Source organism: Phalaenopsis equestris, unplaced genomic scaffold (assembly GCF_001263595.1).
Source record: "Phalaenopsis equestris unplaced genomic scaffold, ASM126359v1 Scaffold000552, whole genome shotgun sequence".
NCBI lineage: Eukaryota > Viridiplantae > Streptophyta > Magnoliopsida > Asparagales > Orchidaceae > Phalaenopsis > Phalaenopsis equestris.
Window position 1 is genome coordinate 3,201,796 of NW_018164992.1, and position 16,482 is coordinate 3,218,277.

The 16,482-nt window shown below is 36.2% G+C and overlaps 2 protein-coding genes across 2 annotated transcripts in view; both read left to right on the forward strand.

Moving 5' to 3' along the window:
- Positions 1 to 8,633, forward strand: part of LOC110029194 — a 36,738-nt gene extending 28,105 nt beyond the window's left edge. Inside the window, exons 4-9 of the mRNA XM_020731370.1 lie at positions 1,297 to 1,358; positions 1,530 to 1,611; positions 1,719 to 1,952; positions 7,827 to 7,955; positions 8,054 to 8,115; positions 8,431 to 8,633. Coding sequence (XP_020587029.1) covers positions 1,297 to 1,358; positions 1,530 to 1,611; positions 1,719 to 1,952; positions 7,827 to 7,955; positions 8,054 to 8,115; positions 8,431 to 8,551 — 690 coding nt within the window. The 3' untranslated portion in view covers positions 8,552 to 8,633. The remainder of the gene's footprint in view (positions 1 to 1,296; positions 1,359 to 1,529; positions 1,612 to 1,718; positions 1,953 to 7,826; positions 7,956 to 8,053; positions 8,116 to 8,430) is intronic.
- Positions 8,634 to 11,924: 3,291 nt separating this feature from the next.
- Positions 11,925 to 14,881, forward strand: LOC110029258 (putative pentatricopeptide repeat-containing protein At2g01510). The gene has a single exon (XM_020731469.1). The coding sequence runs from the start codon at positions 12,395 to 12,397 to the stop codon at positions 14,828 to 14,830; it is 2,436 nt and encodes an 811-aa protein (XP_020587128.1). The 5' UTR covers positions 11,925 to 12,394; the 3' UTR covers positions 14,831 to 14,881.
- Positions 14,882 to 16,482: the final 1,601 nt, after the last annotated feature.

A 16,482-nucleotide genomic window follows, 5' to 3' on the forward strand; every position in this document is an offset into this window, starting at 1 on the left:
TATATATATATGTAAATTAAACGTCCTTCCGAAGCGGGCGACGGGACTTCACTTCCAGCGACCGACAGCTTCTTACGGGCAACCTCCCTAAACTTTTCAGCTGCCGACAATTATTTCCCTTGATTTTCTCCACCTTCTCTATCCTATCATAACTTTAAAACTTAATGTATCTATCAACATCAATTCCAACTGGTCCACGACCCGATTTGAGATGAAGTTGTGAGTCGCTCCAGTATCTCGTCGGCTTTCAGCTAGCAATTGTGTTGCGCTGTATCGCAAAGGAGGTGCTGCAGCCCCTTCGTTGGCTTCCTCTGGGTGATCTGAACCCGTCATCGCTTCCCCACGAATCTCGACTGTATCGTGAGGTTAGAACTCGATGGATGTTGATCCCATCGGTGGCTTCTCGCAACTTGCTCTGATCGCACTGTACCGTGAGTTTGGTTCTAAAATTTCAATCTTGTACATCGCGATTCCGTATTTGCTTCCCAGCTAGCATGAATCGCGAGTATAACAAGGTTCGAAGCGGCGATTGGACAATTTCAACATGATCATATGCTTGGTAGCGGTCGAATGCTTGGATACCAATTCGATACAATCTGACATAGATTTCTATACATAAATTATGGAAAAATATTTTTTTTTCTTTAATAACACAAACAACACCACACATAAAGGATAAACACCTACAATTCAAGAGGTAGGGGATCTCTACCAAATCCTACAATTTGAGAGGTAGGAAATCTCTTCTAATCCCTAACGCTAAGACTCAACCACACTCTCTTGCATAACCCTATCCCTAAATATATTAACTCTATTTTTACCAAACAATAATAAATAATAGAAGACTAAATTGTCCTTAGGCGCACAAAAGACAGTTGTTCTTAGGCATCGGCGTAAAGATGTCCTTCTGGATTCCAGCTCAAGTAATCCAAATTTCTCCCCCGCCTGGAACAACTACCTCTAATTTATAAAGGGACACTCTACAAAGAGTCTAAAAGCACTTGAAAACTGCTGCCACGAGCATCTGAATTCCATAAACAATGTTTAATAGGTTAATTTTTGGGATGAATGCATACCATAATCAGGTCTTGCCCTAACAACCTTCATTTGTGCTTCTTAAATCTCAATGTAATTGTGCTTACTCGTGTTACTTTGAGAATGATTTGATTTTTTTTCCATCGTTTTTTCCTAGAAATGTTCAATACATTAAATGAAACATGTCTTGTGTAACATTATGAAATCCTTTCTCATTGCTCTTTTTTATTAACATAAATGTGATTCTTTTTGTTTGTTCAGATTGTCTTGACAACTCTTGTGGTAGTATGGGGTCTTCGATTGGGTTTATTTCTGTTAATGAGGTAATAATGAACATGGAGCGTTGTTGTTGCCACCCAGTTTTGGCTCACACTCAATGCTATTCTTAATGCCATTAGGTGTAGGCAATGGCATTGACATTTCATGCTGTCTATTTTCTCTTGATTCAGCTTTATGTGAAACATAGAAATGGCTTTGTTTTTATGCTGAAATAGAATCTTGCAATGGGGAGAAGACCGCCGTTTTGATAATATGCGTGATAATCTGGCAAAGTTATCAGTTTTCTGGATCTTACAGGTTTAATTTATTAGTTCTCAGCTCTTCATTTTCCATTTTTAACCTCAACTTATATATATTTATAAGTCGTCGTACTTGTTCATCAAATGCTTTCTACTCTATTACAGGCCCTATGGGTTTGGACTGTAAGCTTGCCTCTTACAATTGTGAATGCTAGTGATAGAAATCCGTCGATAAAAGCTCAAGATGTAATTGGATGGGTAATGTGGTTTGTGGGGTTAACTGTGGAGGCTACTGCTGATCAGCAGAAGCTTGTGTTCAAGAATTCTCCTGCAAACAGAGGAAAATGGTGCAACATGGGTGTCTGGAAATATTCCCGGCATCCAAATTACTTTGGCGAAGTCAGTTTTTGCTAGATCCCTTGTTTTTCTTCTTTCATTATTTAACTTTAAAAAAAAATATGTCAAAAAAGTCTCCTAACTTTTTGCAAGGGATCATTTTTAGTACCAGAGAGCATAAAAATGTCAATTTAGCCAGATACTCTTTTATTGTGGGGGCTGAAATAGTTCCCAGCTCAAAAAGTTTGGGTATTAATTTGGCACTTTTTTAGACTCTGGACTGAAATTACATCATGTAAACAGTCAGGGGACGGGGCAATATTTTTTTTTTAACATTTTAATTGACTTAAAATAGCTACATTTTTACTGGTATATAATATTCTATAGTAGTTTTTAATTGGCCAAGGGATGCTGAATCAGAACTGGCTGCCAGTTCATTCAGAGCTGAACCTGTCAATGTTGGCTGTTAATGAAAAACATCTCATTGATTGAAAACTGTAGAAAGCTGAAATAAATAATGAAATAAATTTTATTTCTCGTTCTAATCTATACATCATACTTTGTGACATATATGCAATGCTAAAAGGAAACAAAATAGGAATTCTCCAAAATAAGAAAAAGCAAAAAAAAAGAAAATGTCTAATAAAAAAAAATGCAATTAGTGAAATATATTATGAGGAAATAAATTCCTTCCTAATGTTTTTTGGCACTTTTCAATACTCCCTCTCAAGTTGGATTGTACATAACCCAGGCTTTTACTTCAATTCAACATTATTCACCCTTGGTAATACTTTGGTAAGAAAATCAGTAGTTTGAAGTCATGTAGGAACATATCCAGGCTAAACAATTCCATTGTTGTCCTTTTCTGAGATGTAGCGTATCTTTATGTGTTTTGTTCCGTATGATACATAGGATTTTTGGCTATACTAATAGGCGCTTGGCTAACATCTTAACTGTGTCTTTCATCTCAACCTTAAGTTCGCTTGATAGCCTTTGAATCCACATTTTCTTGTATATTTTTAGTGCAAGAGCACGACATTCAATTTCTGCACTACGAGAGACAAAAATATGTTTTTTTGCTTCTCCATGTGACATGATTGCCCCAGACATGTGAACAATATGCAACGATTAATTTTCTATCAATTACCTCTCCTGCCCAACTAGCATCTATGTATTTTTCAATCTCACGATTTTCAAATCTTTTGAAGAACAAACCGTATCCAGGAGTTATCTTCAAGTATCTCAAAATTTTGTTCGCAACTTCCAAATGATCCTCATTTAGGTTATTCATATGTCGGCTTATTGCATTGACTGAGTATGTAATATTGGGTCTTATGTGTGATAGGTAAAGTTATTTTGCCCACAAGTCTTTGATATATTTCTTTGTCAATTGGATTGCTTTCTTCACTTCTGTTCAGCTTTTTGTTGGAATTCATAGGTGTGTCGACAAGTTTATAACCAGACATGCCACTTTCACCTAATATATTTAAGATGTATTTTTTTTTGGGAAATGACAATTGCCTCCTTAAACCGAGCCACCTTCATTCCTAGAAAATATTAGAGATTTTTTAGGTCTTTGATCTCAAATTTTATTGTAAGTATTCTTTTTAATGTGATAGTTTCCTCTAAATCATCACCTATTAAGATAATATCCTCACATATACTATGAAAATACTAATTTTGCCTTTTGAATTAGATTTAACAAATAATGTATGATCAGCTTGACACTGATGATATCCTTTTGTAATCACTGTTTTAGCAAACATGTCATACCAAGTACAAGGAAATTGCTTCAAATCGTAAAATGACTTATTCAACTTGTAAACCAACATGTTCGGCCTATTTTTCAAGCCCAGAGGTATAGTCATGTAGACTTCATCAAGATCTTCATTCAAGAATGCATTTTTGACATCAAGTTGGTATAAATGTCAATCATGATTTACTGCAAGAGAGAGTAAAACCCAAACCATATTATGTTTGATAACAGGTGCAAATATTTTTTTATTGTCAGTTTTGTATTACTACGTGAAGTCCTTAGCAACCGGTTTGGCTTTGAATCTCTCTACACTTCCCATATCCTTTGTACTCGACTCAAACTATCCATTTTTCAGCCTATAGGATTTTTTGTATGTTGTAATTATGTTAGTCTTTATATGTTATTCTTTTGTAGGGCCCGATTGTCTTCCTCAACTGCTTGTTTCAAAGCTAGAACTTATAGAGCCTCTTGGATTGAGTTGGCTTTGGAATTGAGTGAGAATCATTGAGTGACATGATTGAAATATAATGGTTGTTTAAGATTTTTCTTTCATAAGGAATATCCATGTTGTTCTTGTGTAATTATCTATGAATGATACAAATCATCGTGTCTCATTTATATTATTTACTTGTGAGGGTCCCCATATATTACTATGAATTACAAACAAATGACGTGAAGGCTTATATTGTATTTTGGAATATACATATATGGTATGCTTTGCAAGTTAACAAGTTTCACATTAATAAAGATTGAATTTTTTAGTCATAAATAAATGTGGAAACATCTTTTCCATGTATGCAATTATTGGATGACCAAGTCTGCAACAACTCAACATGACTTGATTTTCAACTAAATCAAGATTTAAATTGGACTCAGAAATATAAATTGACAGATGATGTTGCCTATCGATGAAGTTATTTTCTTTGAGCAATTATAAACCACAATGCATTTCAGGACTACCAATCTCCTTACCCGAATCCACAACTTTAAAATCGCAACAATTTGAATAAAATTCAGTCACACATTTTAGGTCACGAGGAAGATATTTGTTGATTGAGAGTAGGTTATAATTTAATTTTGAAACATAAAAGCGCAGAGTAGAGGTGAAAATACTGTCAATTTGATTGATCCAGTTCTTGCTATTGGTGAGATTGAATAATCAACTATTCAAACTGAAGAATGACTGGTAGATGGGTTGTAATTTTTGAAGATATTGATATATCCAGTTATACTAACAGTCTGATAGATTGCTCGACAGATGATTGTAGTGCTTATCCAAAATTAGAACTATTACTAAACATTTTCTACAGTTCCTCAATTTGTTCCTTGGTGATTTTGTTGAATTCTGAATTATTGTTGGAAGACATGATATGGACTGAAGATGTAGGCTCAGATCTGGATGTGACATTCAAGAAAGACCATGATGAAGCCACATCGTGTTTGGCCATGATAAGATTGCGAAGCCCGACTCGAGAAGGCAGACGGAGACTAGAGGAGGACCCTTAGTTTGACTGCTCGACTGGACTACAACTAGATGGTGATGGGCTGCTCTAGGTTTCCATGAGTTTTACAAAACAAGAGATGGTCGGGTCGTTTGTAAGTGGCGACTCGTAAGAGGACACTTGATGTTGTGAATCAAGTTCAACTTTTGAGATGATAGCTCTGATGTCAATCATGTTTTTCAAGCCAACGACTCTTGAGATGGCTGCTAGGGCTCTCTTGAGGTGATGATTAGGGCAATTCAAGTTGATCGCAAGTACCAAATTCATTCTTGGCTTTAGTAAATGGAAGAAGAAGAACGGAGCGTGTGGAAATCTGTGCTTGTGGGGAAATTGACAAGTGCGTACAGAAATTAGTGATCGTATAGAGCTTGTGGAAATTTGCACGCATGTGCAAATTGAAAGGTGCGTGTTTGCAATCTACCCTCGAATTGTTCGAACACAGTTATCTGGTAAAACGAGATGGATGTCAAGGCAACAATCTAGAGAGCAAGGGAAGAGCTGTTTAACAAGTGTTATTCATCTGTTTGGACGGACGATAGAAGTGTTCTTTGCTTCATGTAGCAAATTGACCCGAGCAAAGGAGAGGGGCCGAGGATGTTCGACCTGAGGTGTTCTGGTCAAACATAACATATGGCTGTTGATTTTCTTAGGCAAGCTGAGACGATGAACAGCCATGTTTCTCTAATACCATGTAGAAATCTGAATAAATTTTATTTCTCGTCCTAATCTATACATTATACTTTGCCCTTTTAACAGCCCCACCCCCACCCCCATATATATATATATATATACTGAAAGGAAATAAAATAGGAATCCTCCTAAGAAAAAGCATAAAAAGGAAATACACATATTGAAATAAAACCCCTTCTTATTGATGATTAGCACTTTCCAGTACAAACACCTTATTTATTACCCTGATTTTTTTTAGCAATGTCTGATCATTTCTTATAAATTATGAGAAATGTTATACTCCCGATAAAATCTACTCAAAGACAAATGTCACGTCACATCTCCCAAGCTGAAATTTATCTGATTAAGTGGGCCGATGAAAACCTCCGCATGCAATGTTCATTTAACTCTCCCCATTTTGGTTGGCCAACTAAAAGATGGACCCCAATTTTTTGTGTTGATTTGTTTGGAGTGTGTCATTAATCATAAATTATTTACCCTTTTACCTCTAGGAATTGTTTGGCGCATAAACATCACATTTAGTAGGTAGTCTTAGTTCCAGTTTGAAGAGGCTGCTACACTCACCATGTAGATTCAGCCTTAAATGGGACCATTGTCATTAACAATTTTATAGAAAAAGGTGGGGAAGGATCTTAACCAACTGTGTTTATCATATATAAGATTTTTGCCCATATCTAAGGTGTCTTATTCAATTATAAGATAATTTAATGTATATTCTTTGATCTTGATATAAGGGTTTACTAGATATAGGATACTTGACTTGGGCGCATGATTTTATCAGGTTTAAGACTTCCTGGTCAACATAAGAACTTTTTACTAAACTAGAAGATTTTTGAACCAGATTTAAGGTTTTATTGAATGTAAGTTTTTTTTTTTTTTTTTATAAATTCAGACTTTAGTTTTTTTATAAGGATATATGCATAACTAACTAGATATAAAGATACATGAAGATCATCCATGGCATCGTTTTGTAGCATTAGTACTCAATTTGAATTTGGCCATATCAATTTTCATATGCATAACTAACTTGTGGCCCCCTTTTTTAGATTTATTTTGGTACTATTATTCAAAATATAAATCTTCCAAAAAAAGTTCCAATTATGTACATCGCAAAGATATCATTTAGACAAGTTGTAGTGCCATCAGCAGCATAGTGCTGTGATAGGTGAAACTCACAAAATTTATTGTTGTACGTGTTATTGTTAAGTTTTTGGAATTAGTAATTATTAAATATTCTATTATTATTGTATAACTTATTCTCTTATGGAAGGATGTTTTTCTTGTCATTTGTTTTCTATTCTAAATCACCTATGTTAATGTAAATATGTCAACTTATTTCTTTTTATTTTTGCCTGTTATTATAGACTTGATTCTGGTTTAGTTGTTAATCGTTTGCTCCCTCCTATCAACTATTTCTCAAGGCAATAACATCTCTCAATCTTAAACCCTTAACTATTAACATCATTTCCTTACAATAGAGTGATAAATATTTTCAAGAATAACAATAGGGATGAACTTTTTTCATTTCATCTCTTTATCATTGATCGTACCGCTTAATCAAAAATAAAATTAGAAATTTCTTGCTGTCAAATTTCTCTCTGATCGTCATTTACTTTCCGATCTATCTGAGCTAAATTAATGACCAACTATATTATGGTCAACATCTCTAGGGTTCTTCATGGATTTTCTCAGTCATTGAGTTTCTTGTTTTGCCTTCTTTTGATCATGAATAGACTAGCTTTATGGTTAGCATAAAAGTGTAGTTGGGTAATTGTGGTCATGATCATAACTACTCAAAAAATTTTGGTTGTTCTCCCATTGCTCAACATGTCACCCTTATTACCCTTATTTCTCATGGCACTCATTCTAGATATATGTAAATATATAAGACTTGTGCAGTATGTAAGTTTGAATTTCCCTTTAATTTATTTCTAGCCACTGATAGCTTCTATGATCAAAATTTGTTAAATCTTTATGCCATGCATATAGATTCTGCTTTGGTGGGGAATATTTGTCGCTTCAACCCCAGTTCTAAAAGACGCCGAATGGCTCGTTGTATTCGGTCCAATCTTTCTGACAGTTCTGCTTCTATTTGTTAGTGGTATTCCACTTCTGGAGGTTTGAGACTTCTTTCCCATCTTTATCATATTGTATTCTTTGTTTTTCTCTGCTGCTGATTCTAATTTTGGCGTTGTATTTTACATAAATTCATGTAGGCTTCAGCAAATAAGCGCTTTGGCTCTGTAGAGGAGTACCGTATCTACAGATCAACCACCAGGTATGTGTTTTACATTTCTACCTTCTAAACTCTGGATTAATTACATTTATACCTCCCAAAATTTTCATATCACATCAAAATTATCACTATTTTATCCTTTAAAAACTGAAATACTCAATTTCATGCATACATAAAGTGGGATATATGTAAAAATTGAATTTTAAGTGTTAGATATATAAATACATAAGAATTGAGTGGTATTGATGTAAAATCTTCCTTTAATTAAAAGCTTTTAAATCACAAAATGCTGTAGATTTGCAAGCTAGAATTTCTGACCAACATTTTTTTTTTGTTTATGTGTGTTTTGCCTTTTAGCCCCCTAATTCCTCTGCCACCTGCACTATATGAAAGTATACCGGCCTGGTTCAAGGTAGCATTCCTTTTTGAGCTTCCATTGTACAATCAAGGAATTGGTCATGACGCAATGTTGAGCTGAAACTGAACCTGAACCTGAACCTGTTAAGTTTTACTTGGCACCTATAAATGATGTTTTACAGATATTTCATTTTAAGCCCTCTTGTTTCTCTTTCGCTCCCCCCCCCCCCCCCCCCCTTTTTTTTTTGCAGTAGCCTATACCTTACAGTCAACTGTAATGATAAAAGGTGCAAACTAAGTTGATGAAATATTTGGACCGAATAATGGCATATTTTACGCTTAAAAAGATGATTTTAAATGCCTATTTTTTATTTTTTTATTTTTTATTTTTATTTTCATGCTTTAGTAGAAATGTTTGGATTCTTTGTTCTGAGAAGAGAGGTGGAAGAGACTTGAAGTACAATTTCATTTAAAATAATAATTTTTAAATAATATTGTTTTTTAAAATATACTCAATTTTTATGTAAGGTAGATGAAGTAAAATAAATAAATAAATAAATATTTTTTATTTTTTTTATAAATCTAGCTCAAAATAATTTGACCAAAATGACTTGATTTTATAATGTGTTGGTATCCAGCCTTCTATGTTAGGTTTGTTTCCAAATTGGTGAAAGGCGCGTCATTTACACATGGACCATGCAATTCTTATAGATTTAGATGTTTTGACACCTAGCTTTCATATTTACAAGCCTATCACACACATCTTTAATATCATATCAAAAAAGTAGTATTGCTGCTATTTTAAAACTGAAAATATGATTTTTTCATATACATATTTATAATTAGGGTTGTCAAAACGGCTCATTATTTGCGAACAACACCTCGTTTTCGTCTCGTTAAGAAGCTCGTGTTCGGCTCGTTAATTTTGTTCGATAAGTTAATGAGCCGAACACAAACTAAGATGTGTTTATTCGTGTTCGGCTCGTTTTGGCTCGAAATACTACTCATCAAGTATATATATATTAAGTAGTATTTTAAACAAATCTAATTGACTAGAAGGCTACAAAGATTTATAATCAATTAAAATATTGATTAAGAAAATAGAATAAAAATTATTAAATTAAATTCAAATGATGTTTTAATATAAATAATAATTTTTAAATCTTGCTCAAACTCTTATTGTTTTATGACTACATGATTAGGGTTGTTAAAAGGACTTTTCGTTCGTGAACAGCTCGTTTGCTTAACACGATTAGACTCGTTTGATTAGGGTTGTTTTATGACTACATGATTAGGCTCGTTTGTTCGTGAACACACTTTTCGAGCTCGAAATATAAACGAGCCGAACACGAGCGTTTACACCCCTATTTATAATACTGCCAAAATGTTGTAAATGTAAATACATAAGAATTTTTGTGGTATGGTTGAAAATTTCCCTATAATTTTATGTTTTTTAGAGGCTGTGGGGATGTTTCCTTCTAGCTTTTCTCTGCAATAAGACAGACCAATCGAACTTTTAAGCAAGTCGTAATAGCGAGAGGGTTCCAAACTCATCATTTTTTTTTTAAAATCTAAATTTGAGTTACATAGTTTGTAATTTATTGCTCGACAATTTCATTACAAAATTACCCATTTAAAAATTGTGAGTCCATACCTGTTAATACAATCTCCTGTCTTCTTTTGAAGGAGATATTGGATTTATTTGATTAATGCCTTGCAATTTCTTAAGAGTGTTCAGATTAAGAAGTTAATCTGAGTTATCAGAAGTAAATTAAGATTTCAACGACTGCATAAAATGCAAATACCATGATTATTGAAAATGATGACTTGAACCCTGTTGTTTTAGGCTGTAAATTTAGCCTAGTATTCTGTTAACTCCTTTTTTTTAAAAAAAATTTCTTTAAATTTATCATATTTAGCATAAAACAAGATTTTATATTTTATAAAAATAGTTAATAACTATTATGTATGTATAAATATATATAACTTGCGCCGCATAATCAGATCAGTTGGTTGGACATCTGCTTGTCAGTTATAAGTCTCTTCTGGTATGTGGTTCGATTTCTCCCGAGTGTAGGGTGTGATAATTGAATTCTTATGTGCATGAGGGTTGGTCGGGCCTCTTATAATAGCCTCCGACCATTTCTTATATATATATAAATTTCTGTAAGCATAAGGGGCATTTGCATATGTGCCTAATAATTCTTATGTTTTCGTATATCTAACACCTAATGTTTCTTATTTACATACGCTGCGACTGAAATCTTTAATAACCCATAAATATCACAATTATTAAGTTTTAAAAAAAGATATGTACATTATTATTGTCATTGTCATGCATAAGTTAAGACACTAAAATGTTATAAATATAAATACGGAGTTTTACAAATAACAAAAACAAAACTTTTATCCCACTAAGTGGGGTCGACTACATGAATCCTTTTTCTCCATTGATTTCTATTTAGTATTGTATTTTCATTTAATTCTAATAAATTAAGATCATTTTTGTATACAATATGTCCAGTCTTCCTAGGTCTATCTCTGACTTGCTTAACATCAGTCTAATCTAAAACATCTACTCTTCTAACTGGATCATCAGAGGGTCGACGTTTAATCTGGCCAAACCATCTAAGACGACTCTTTCTAATTTTGTGAGCAACAACAATCCTATCACAAATATATTCATTTCGCATTTTGTCACTAAGTGTAAAGCCACACATCCACCAAATCATTCTCTTCTCAGCAACACTCAACTTAGTTTTATGTTGCTCTTTTAAATGCCAACATTCAACGCCATAAAGAATTGTAGGACTCACCGCCATCTTATAAAATTTTCCTTTCACTCTTAGCAGTACTTTTCCATCATACAATACGCCGAAGCATTCATCCACTTCAACCAACCAACCTGAATTCTACTAATAACATACCCATCAATATCACTATCACTTTGAAAAATTGACCCGAGTTATCTAAAGCATAAATATCAAAGTTACATGTTAAATATTTAAATACATACGAATTGTATGGCATGTATGTAAATTTCTCAAAACTTCTAATATAAGGGTGCTTGTTTTTCGGGGGGTGGTTTTTTTTACATACCTTACACCTAAAACTCCTAATATAAAAAGCGTGCATGCCTCCCAAACTTTAATATTTACGTTGTAGCCAACCACAACCCACGCCCCTTCATAAAGAGTCATCTCATGCACACGGGAGATATTTATGCACACAACTCTATGTGTGTTATACTCTCTTAACAACCTATGAATAACATCTAAATAAAACCCGCGAAGGTTTATAGATTATTGGAATTAATATCTCAATAATTTTCCAATAACCCTCTAACAACCACGACGCCAAAGTTATTGCGAGGTTATTACGCACACAACTCTGCATGCATAATATGTACTCAAATATTTCCCCATGCACACGGTGCTCTTACATTCCATCTCTCGCTGATTTGCTTCAGTTGCTCGCCTCCACCACCTTTTCTCACCGTCCATTCCATATCTGGTCATCTATAAGTCGTTCTTCTGCCATTAAGTTGATGCACTTCTTCAGCTATGTTGTCTTAATCACAAATGAAGTATTCAGACTGCATTGATGTGATCTTTTATGTTGATTTGTATCTTTTAGATGAGAAGCTGTGGCATTTTAAATTCTAAAGAAATTGGAGAGGAAAGCATCGAACCAGTAACAAGGCACTAAACAAGTAACAACTGTTGTGGCATTTTAAATACAAAGTTTGATAGGAAATGTTGAAGTTGGAGGGAAATACAGGTTGAAGTTTGCCGGAAATGCAGGCGGGCGGCGAATGATAGCCACCGGCGAGTGACGGAGGCTAGCGATCCGTCACCGGGTGGCTGTTTCTGAAGGCACGTAAAAAAGACCTTTTTTTGTTTGTTTTTCTTCCAAAACTTTATAGCATAAATATTATTACACAAATAACACGAAGGTGTTCCCCATGATATTTAAACTTTTCAAATCCAAAATCTCCCAAAATCTTCGCGCCCTAACAACTCTCTCCTCCCAAATCCCTTCCCCCAAACTCATAGACGCCGATGCCATCAAAACATGCTTCCACATCGAAATCTTCCACGCCAATCAGCTCATCGAATCCCTCCTCCACAGGGGAAACTTACCCGCCGCACGCAAGGTATTCGATCAAATGCCCCACCGGAACACCTTCACCTCCAACCGCATGATCTCAGGCTATGCCAAGTCCGGCCACCTCGATGAGGCCCGGAAACTCTTCAATGGCACCGCCAACCGCACCGCCGTCACATGGACCATCATGATCGGCGCCTATTCAAGCTCGAGTCGCGTCCATGAGGCCTTCGAGCTCTTCCGCGAGATGTCGAGCTCTGGCATCATGCCGGATCGGGTCACGATCATTGCATTGCTTAGTTCATGCCAGGATCGGAACATGGCGGGATCTGTTGTACAGATTCATGGGCATGTTTTGAAATTTGGATTTGATGATTCTGTTCAGGTGTTGAACACTTTGGTGGATTCGTACTGTAAATCTGGGCTGGTGGGATCTGCCAATAAGATGTTTGAACAATCGCCTGAAAAGGATTCAGTGACTTACAACGCCATGATGAATGGCTTTGCCAAGGATGGATTCCATGATTCTGCGCTTGAGCTCTTTGAAAAAATGAGGGAGTCGGGATTGAAACCTTCTCAATTCACCTTTTCCGGTGTTCTCGTCGCCGCCTCCGGGCTTGATGATATAGGCCTTGGACTCCAGACTCATGGACTCGTAGTAAGAACAAATTTCCAATGGAATGTGTTTGTGATAAACTCGTTGCTCGATTTCTACTCTAAAAGCTATCAGATTGACGAAGCCAGATATCTGTTTGATGAAATGTCGGACAGAGATAATATCTCCTACAATGTGATGATCTCATGCTACGCTTGGAGCGGACTGGTTGAAGAGCTTTCCCAACTCTTTCAAGAACTCCAGCAAACGGATTTAGATCGAAAGCTCTTCCCTTTCCCCAGCCTGCTCAGCGTTGCCGGATCTCTTCCAGATCTCGAAACCGGCCGACGGATTCATGCTCAGATCATTCTTGCCGGCGCTGAATCTGATGATATGGTCACTAACGCCCTCATCGATATGTACTTCAAATGCGGGGAGATGGAGAAGGGAAAGTTGGTATTTTTATCCAAATCAGAGAAGAACACCGTTTCATGGACGGCGATCATCACAGGGTACATACACAATGGGTTGGATGAAGAAGCACTGAGATTCTTCTCTTCTATGAGAAAAGCTGGAATTAGTCCCGATCGAGCCACCTTCTCGTCCATCCTCAGCGCTACTGCAACCCTAGCTCTTCTTGTTCTTGGGAAGCAGATTCACTCATCAGCTATTCAGCTAGGCATTTCATCAAACGTATTCGTCGGCAGCGCCTTGCTGGACATGTACGCAAAATGCGGCTGTCTGGACGATACGCATCAAGCATTGAACGAAATGCCCGTTCAAAACATCGTGACCTGGAACGCCATGATCACCGCTTATGGCCAAAATGGAAGCGCCGAAGAGGCAATGAAGGTGTTTGATGAAATGCTTCGCCAAGGAATCAAGCCGGATTCAGTGACTTACCTCAGCATCCTCTCTGCTTGCAGCCACAATGGCTTCGTTGAACAAGGGCTTCAATACTTCCGCGCCATGGAAGAACCCAGAAAAGACCATTACGCCTGCGCAGTGGATCTGTTGGGTCGAGTGGGCAGGTTTGATGAATTGGAGAGTTTGCTCAATCAGATGCCTTTCGACGCCGACGAAATCATATGGAATTCTGTTCTGAATTCCTGCCGGAAACACCGAAACGAGGAGCTGGCGGCAAAAGCTGCGGAGAAGTTGTTCGCCATGGAGCTCAGCGATGCCGCACCTTACATAATCATGTCGAACATCTACTCTCAGTCCGGGCGATGGAACGAAGCTGCCGGCGTGAAGAAGATGATGAGGGAGCGAGGAGTGAAGAAGGAGAGAGGATGTAGCTGGGTTGAGATTAAGGAGAAGATCCATGTTTTCTCATCAGACGATGAGAGGAATCCGAGGATTAGGGAAATCAGGGCGAAGCTGGAGGAATTGGAAGTGGAGATGGAGAAAGAAGGGTACAGAGCTGAAACGAGCTGCTCGTTGAGGAACGTCGGCGAGGAAGGGAGGAAGGCGGAGGCTTTGAAGCGGCACAGTGAGAGGTTGGCGATAGGGTACGCGTTGATCAGCACGCCGGCGGGATCGACGGTTAGGGTTATGAAGAATTTGCGGGCGTGTGTTGATTGCCATGAGGCGATCAAGGTGATGTCCAAGATTGTGGGCAGGGAGATTGTTGTCAGGGATACTAGCCGTTTTCATCATTTTAAGCAGGGGGTTTGTTCTTGTGGTGATTATTGGTGAATTATATGTATCCAAGTGCTAGTCTCAAAAGCATCAATTTTTGAAAGTGAATTAAAAAAAAAGAAAAATAATTGATACCTCTTTAAAAATTATCTTAATCAAGCAGGAATCTCGATGCACGTTTGGAATTGAGAGCTTAATACCTATACTCCAATTCAAATGTTGTATCTGAGTAAGACGAATCAGATGACATCAAACATGATCCGATTCAAGTCCAAGTGAAATCATATCGTGAAATCAGATCATGAACTTAAAACATAATAAGAAACTTTGAAATTTATTTTGGGCGATTAAATGGTCTTCAAATCTGACAAATTTAGTCAAATTGAGCTTCATGATGAGATGAATCTAAATCTTAATGTCACTTAATTCTGGCATCAGTAAGGCACTCAAACACTCGTAAATTATCTTTTGATCAATGCAAGTTTTTTGGATTCATGCAATATTTACTAATGCATAATCAACGAATTTTATCATTTGGCACGAACCCTGAGGCATTTCATACAGATCTCGAGGTATATTTTTTGCAAGAAGTGATTTGATTCAAATTAAAATCATCTAGATCTTTGACTTCAGTAAATTTATAGCTAAAGTGACCAACTCATGGAGAATAACCCTGTGATACAAAAATTGATCCGATCTGAGTAAGTTGGTTGGTTTATTTAGGGGTCAAATGAATTCCAAATTTGATGTGTCGATAATCAAATCGAGCTTCTTGATGAGAAGAATCCAACAAACCAAATATTATGAGGTCATTAAAGTTCTTAAATCATCAAAAAAATATTTTATGATCATGGCGAATCAATGTGGGTAGCTAGATTGGGCGGTTATTTGCTAAAAAATAAAAATGCTTCTCTTCAAGGGTCTATAAATAGACCTCATCTCCACTTAAGGATGTGGGAGAAGAAGAGGAGCATGAGCCTAATTCCAGTACTTGGTTGACTTTATTGAGCAATGAAGTAACATGTTGAGTAACAAAAGACTCTTTTGAGTAACGAGGTACTCTATTATTTAATTAAGTATCATGTTAAGTGATGAAGTATTCTCTTGAGTACTAAGTATTCTGCTAAATAACTAAGTTCTCTGTTAACTAACAAATATATCAAATAATGTGCAACGACACACCTTGAACATAGTTTATTAAATACTCGATGATAACTCCCAGTGGCAATTGCTTTGTAGCGCTCTATTCCATCACATTCAGTTATCTAATTATTTTCTTGGCTTTGGATTAACTCGCTACCAAAAATTGCTCTGATTTCTATCCACCAACTCACAATTGACCAAATTTTGGCTCAAAGTTGACCTGAAATTAACCATAATAGCAATCATATATACGTTAAATGGGTTACATTGGTCATGTATTGAGTCTGTCGAGCTGAAAACATGTCAAGTTTTATTAAGCTTTCCAACTCTTTTAAAATTTGAGCCTGAGTATAGGTGAAGTAGTTTCCAGTCGGATCAATATTAGGGTAATTTTAGGCCAGACTCTAGCCCAACTGATAAATTCAAATTGACTCCTCAACTTATAAATTTGATACATACCATCCACACCAATTCATATGAGTGCATATCTCATTGCTCATTATCTCTATTAATGTCAATGCATGTTATCACCTAGAAAGTTGATGAATGACATTAATACAATTGCT

Excerpts from the sequence above, each read along its gene's own strand:
- LOC110029258 (XM_020731469.1), top strand. The coding sequence starts at position 12,395 with ATGATATTTAAACTTTTCAAATCCAAAATCTCCCAAAATCTTCGCGCC.